Source organism: Manacus vitellinus, unplaced genomic scaffold, assembly GCF_001715985.3.
Source record: "Manacus vitellinus isolate BGI_N305 unplaced genomic scaffold, ASM171598v3 scaffold_98_pilon, whole genome shotgun sequence".
In the NCBI taxonomy this organism is placed as follows: domain Eukaryota; kingdom Metazoa; phylum Chordata; class Aves; order Passeriformes; family Pipridae; genus Manacus; species Manacus vitellinus.
Genome location: NW_021940910.1, coordinates 233,649 through 239,648, shown reverse-complemented (window position 1 = coordinate 239,648; position 6,000 = coordinate 233,649). Strand labels below are relative to the sequence as shown.

Below are 6,000 nucleotides of genomic sequence, written 5' to 3'. Positions count from 1 at the left end.
CCCCGGCTTCCACACAGGCACAGCGCGGGCACGGACTCGCGCGCTCGCGAGGCAGCGCCGCGACACCCGCCCCGGAACTCCCCAACCTCGGAGGTTGTTGTGTCTTTTTTTTCAGTCAGGCGGCGCCGCGGGCAGCCCCGCTCGTGCCCGCGCTGCTCCCGGTGTCCCAGTGGGATCGAGAAGCGCTTCCTCGGCGCGGCGCGTGGGGAGTTAACCGGGGAGCGGGGGATGGCGGGGTGTGGTGGGTCAGGCAGCGCGGCGGGCAGCCCGGCGCGGGGGCCTCAGGGGCGGGTTTGCATGGCGACGAAAGGCCTGAGGGGGCGCCGGGCTGGGGAGGCCTCGGCGGCTCCTTCGGGGTTCTGCGATCGGGCTGGGCCACCCCGGGGCCTGGGAGCGGCCCCTCCGGGTCTGTCACGGCCGGGGAGCGGCTCAGGGCCGTGCGGTGGGTGCAGTGTCAGCGCTGAGGTGACCCCCCCGGGGTACACAGGGTTCGCTCCCAGCCAGGCTGCGAGGAGCGCGTCTCCCCTCAGACATCGCACAAGTGACACCGAGCAGCGGCTCTAAACAACGCCAGGAAACGCGCCGTGCCGGAAGCGAAGCGTTTAGCCCTTCGTCGGGTTGTTAATTGGTCGGTAAACTTCCGGGCGGTAAAGTTTTTGTGTTGAGTTAAAGGCTGAAGTGGCTTATTGGACTGGCGGCGTCTTGTGAAAAAATGTGCTCAAGGAGATGTCTGAGCTTGGACTCCACCTGGTGAACGCCAACTCCAGAGGATGCCACCAAGTTGATCGGAAGGATAGAGCACCTCTCCTGTGGGGAAAGGCTGAGGGAACTGGGATTGTCCAGCCTGGAAACGAGAAGGCTCTGGGGAAAAATTTCACCCTTCCAGCACCTGAAGGGAGCTTACAGCAAAGATGGGGAAAGACTATTTACAAGGGCATGTAATGACAGGACAGGGAGCAATGGCTTCAAACTGAAAGGAGGTTTAGATTAGATATTAGGAAGAAATTCTTCCCTGTGAGGGTGGTGAGGCCCTGGCACAGGCTGCCCAGAGAAGCTGTGGCTGCCCCATCCCTGGAAGTGTTGGTTAGAAGGCCAGGTTGGATGGAGCTTTGAGCAACCTGGGATAGTGGAAGGTGTCACTGCCCATGGCAGGGGGTTGGAACTGGATGGGTTTTAATCACAAATTATGTTTAAACACATCACACGTCTTCTGGTTTCATAGGTCAGCACAGTGGTTTAGTTTGTGAAGTTCTGTGGGCTTCTTGTTCATCTCAGCACACTCAAGCAAGGTCTCCTTGTTTATTTATTTGTTAACATTAAACAGAGCTTTATCTTCTCCAGGGGGCAACAAATCGTTTTTCCCTGTTACAAAAACAGAAAATTTGAACTGCCTAGGGAAAAAAATTGTCTTTATTTGAAGCTTTAATTAATCTATTCTGCTCCTGAAAGTTGTTTTGTCCTCGAATGGTGTCCGTTTCTGTGCAGTTAATCACTCCGTGTTTATGGGCAAATCAAATTGCCACAAGGGGCGACCACGAGGTGCAGCTGCGACTGTAAAAAGCCCCTGAGCACCTGCTGGGGTGTCGCAGCTGACCCTGAGCGGGGGGGGGTTGAGCTTCAGAACCTCCCCGAATTCCTGCGTGAAGCACCGCCAGGTCACCGAGATCGCCTCACCCGAATGGGAGGGGGTGGGACTGGGTGGGTGGGCGTTAAGGTCCCGCCCAACCCAAACCGCTCCATGATTGAACTTCCAGCGCCTTGGCTGAGGTGTCGGTGCTGGTCACTGTGTCACAGAGTCACCCTCTGTGTTAAATCTTTGGCCACTTGTACCTAGTAGGAAACATCTGATTTAAAATTCCTCTGCCTACAACACAGTAGTGTCTGAGCTGCTGCTGTCTTGCTTGGAGACTCACATAGGCTTGTTGGTTTATTTAATACCAGGCAATGACAGGGAGTCACAGTTTCATAGCACACATAAAAACGTGTTAGGATGTGCCCGTGTTGATCAAGAGGCACCTCAAGAGATTGTGTCAGTGAGCTCCTAAAAATTCATAGAATCAGGATATCCTGAGTTGGAAGGGACCCACCAGGATCATCGAGGTCCAAACCCTATCATTGAAGTAAATTGTATTTACAAAGTTGGCTCTTAGGAAAACTGGGTTTCAGGTCGTTTAAATGTTAGTTTGCTGAACTACATCTTGATAAACTCAAAAAAATTAAGACAAAAAAGGTATAATATTTTAATGTGGTAAAGGATTAAATTAAGATTTTAAATCCTTGGTTTTACTGACTTTGAAATGTTCCCTGTGGGGTCTGGAAAGTAGATTATTGTCTGAATTCCCAGGCTGCACAGTCAGCAACTGCTCCTAGGAGAGGGTGGGGGAGGAGAGGGAATCCTTGCCATTTATCAAGGGGCAGCAGATAAAAAGACTACAGGTTTGGCTGTCTGACAAGGGAAGGTGGCTGTCCCAGTTCTCAGGATTTGGGCTCGTTTGCTTGTAATCATAGTAAAAATACTTTTGCTGCCAAAAATATTTAAAACCAGATCCCTGGTTTGGGTTTTTGTTTAAAGGTGGAATTTATGTTCTCCATTAGCTTCACATTTGTAACATTTGCTCTGTGATCATAGAATTGACTGAGTGATGACTGTTTACTGCTGTTAATTAGTAGTGTTAACCTTGGGGTCTTTAAAAATGTCACTGTGTGTCATCTTTGTGTTCAACCCAAATGAATTTTAAGTCACTGTTAAAATATTTAGATTTTCCAGATAATTAAAACTCCCTGAAAGATCGTTTGCAGGTGACACGTCAAAGACATTCTGAGTTGTAACTGGAAACCAAATATCTAGAAAACAGCACATTTTCTGGTAGGGTCAGCTTAGAGCATCAGGGATGGAAAGGTGAGGAGGGAAAGGAGCACCAGAGAGCCTGGGAGAGGCACCGGATCCGTTTGGCTTTGCTCTGCCACGCCTTTGGTGAACTCATCACCTGCAATTCTTGCTCCTCCTTTGCAGCTCTGCCCTGGCCCATCCTGTCACCCAGGTGCTTCTCTGTTGGCAGCTGCTTTGTTTTGGGTTGTTCGGGGGGGGGTTTCGAGTAGAGGCCTGAAACATTATTTTTACTTTCCTAAAACGACTCCGAGGTTTTGAGTTCTGGCAGATGATTGGCTTGGTCTCTGCGGGGGCCTCGTCAGCAGTTACCACTGGGGAATGTTGCTGATGGATTTAGCTCAGCCCGTGAGCGCTGGGAAGTGACACACCGGTGACAGCCTCCCCAGCAGGCGGTGCTGCAAATAGTTCAGCTGTAATTGCTGTGAGGTACCTTCCTGGTGCCTTCCTGCCGAGGGAAGCGAGAGCATCCCCGAAGGAGTTACAGGGGAGAGAAACACGGATCGGGTGGAGACGGGTCTGTGGGGCTCTTGAGAAACAAACCAACAAACAATGTTTTCTAACTAAAATATACAAAGTTCCTTTTCAAATATGCAACTCCCACCCATCATTCACACTGGTGGGAGCCACTTTGCCGCTCACTTGAAACAAAAGGTAGAGAAATCAGGCAACGTCTTGAAGGTGTGACCAAAGCAATGGGCCTTCACAAAGCTTTTGAAAAAGAACCGTGTTCCTGGAGCAGCTCAAGGCTCAGAGCCTGCCTGGGGCCCTCTAAGTGTGTGTTTTATTGACTGTGCCCCGGCTCCACGAGCTGCAGGGACAAAGCCACTCCCTTGTATTTTGCCACGAGAGAAGGATTCATCTTATTGATGCTTTGCCACCTGCTCATCAGGGAATGGGCCCTGGCTTTTGCAGGGAGAGCTTCTCAAGCTGCAGTGGCTGTGGAGGAGAGAGCAGCACCTCACCTGGACTTGCCTCCAGTACCTTCCCTCCCAGCTGGACCTGCCACTTGAGGCTCGCTGCAACCCCAGCAGAGCTGCTGAAATCCCTTTGCATTTGCTTGAGCAGTGCCAGCAGGGACAGGGTTTGCAGCCCACTTTTATCTTTTCCACACAAAAAGGCTGAACAATAAAGTCGTATGTGACTCCCGGTGTGAGGCACAGCATTTACCAGCCCATAAGGGCTGTTTGTGAGGAACTATGTCTGCAATCCTTCCACTCTTCCCCTTTCAGGAGCCAAAATGAGCCCATTCCTGAAGAACATACAGTCGTGATTTTTCTTCTTGAAGAGGCTGTGGTGGCTCCCTGACAAAACAGGCTAAACCTTGGTTGTTTTTTTTTTCCTTTTTAAATCACATCAGCACACTGAGAACCCTGTAAATGTGTTTTAAAGGCTCTGAGGGGCACAGCGGTTTAAATGCTTTTTCCAGATCAATATTAGCGTGCCTTTCTGAAAATTGATAGTACAGAATTACAGCGCGTACGCTCTGGAGGGTTTGTCAGTATTTTTAAAATTAAGCTGTGCTATTTCTGTGCTCATCTCTATGAGCTGCCAATTTTCATGCAAATTATGGATTCTTAAAATAACTAAACATACAAAAGCAATGTTGAGTTTCCTTCAGAGGAGAGCCTTCATGTCAACGCAGCAGCTTGATTTTAGCATGCTTTTTGTAGCAGGCTAAATTGTATCTTTGCAGCCCAACGCTCCGTGTACAGCCTGGGATGGTTCTTTCTGGATCCACTTAAACGGGGATCCAGACTGTGCCCAAAACGCTTCCCATGTGAGCACAGACCCAACTTAGAGTCGTGTCAGAAGTCGCAGTGGTGCTCGCAGGTTGCATCGGGCTTTGGCACAAGTTCCCAGCGCCAATGCAAAGCTGCGGAGTCCGAGTTCCGACCCGTGCAGATGGAGCTCGCTGTGGAATTTGGTTTCGCGCCAGCCAAGGGCTGGGAGCAGGGTTGGGAGCAAGCCTAGCCTGCGGGAATGAGGAGTGGAGGGATCATCCCTACACCCAGCAGCCCGAATCCAAATAAACTGTGTCCACTAAGCTGTCCTAAAACTGCCCGAACAAATCGTCCCCGTTCTGGCTCCGTAAATATTTTTCTTCTCGTGAGCCGCGTGGGTCGGGGTCGGATCCTGCCCCCTCCCTCCCCGATATTCGAGGTATTTCTATATTATTTTCCTCGCAGGAGGCGCAGCCGCAGGGTCCAAAGTTGCCGCGGGGGGCAGGGACGCTGCCGCCCCCCGAGCGCGGCGATGCGGGGTCGCGCCGCGGTGCTGAATCACGGCGGGGGGGAGGAAGGGGAAGGGGAAAAGGGAAGAAGAAGAAGAAGGGAGGGGGGAAAAAGGGGAAAGGGGAAGAGGGAAGGGGGCGGGTGCCGGCCGCTCACGTCATTGTTATGTCTCCGCGGCTCCGCCGGCGGGGGGACAGCGCAAGCGCGCGGGCTGAGGGGGGGGGCCTGGGCCCCCGCTCCCCTGACAGCCCCCGCTCCCCTCCCTCCCTCCCTGCCCGGCCCGGCCTCCGGCTCGGCGCTCCCGGGAAGATGTGGGTGAAGCTGTGCTGTTTGCTGCTCTACTTCCTGGCGCTCTTCGTGCTCGCCCGGGTGTTCGAGGCCGTGGCGTGGTACGAGAGCGGCTTCCTCGCCACGCAGCTGGTGGACCCGGTGGCGCTGAGCTTCAGGAAGCTGCGGACCATCCTGGAGTGCCGCGGTCTGGGGCACTCGGGGCTGCCCGAGAAGAAGGATGTGCGGGAGCTGGTGGAGAAGTCAGGTACGCGGGGCTCCCCCGTGACCCGGAGGGACGGACGGAGGTCGGTCCCCGGCCACCCCGCGGGGCTCGGGCGCCCTTGGGATGGAGACCCGGGCGCTGCTTTCCCTTCGCAGGGCGGGTGTGGGGGAGCGGCTGGACCCCCCCAGCTCGGGGATTTAGTGAGGGAGGCCGGGGAGCTCGGGGGGACGGTCCAGACCCCGGCGGCGTTGTTTGAGCCCGGGCAGGCTGAGCGCCCGAGGGAAAGGCCTTGCCGCGGACGGGCACCAGCAGTGGCCCTTCCCTTTTCCTTCCCTTCCCTTCCCTTCCCTTCCCTTCCCTTCCCTTCCCTTCCCTTCCCTTCCCTT

At 53.9% G+C, this 6,000-nt stretch overlaps 1 protein-coding gene across 2 annotated transcripts in view; it reads left to right on the top strand.

Moving 5' to 3' along the window:
- The first annotated feature begins 5,335 nt into the window (after nucleotides 1-5,335).
- The window catches only part of LOC103764104 (E3 ubiquitin-protein ligase RNF103), a 32,401-nt gene continuing 31,736 nt past the window's right edge, over nucleotides 5,336-6,000 (top strand). Inside the window, exon 1 of one of the 2 annotated variants that reach the window (XM_018086546.2) lies at nucleotides 5,336-5,656. In XM_018086546.2, coding sequence (XP_017942035.1) covers nucleotides 5,431-5,656 — 226 coding nt within the window. In that variant the 5' untranslated portion in view covers nucleotides 5,336-5,430. The remainder of the gene's footprint in view (nucleotides 5,657-6,000) is intronic. The other variant, XM_018086549.2, reaches the window with a different exon arrangement.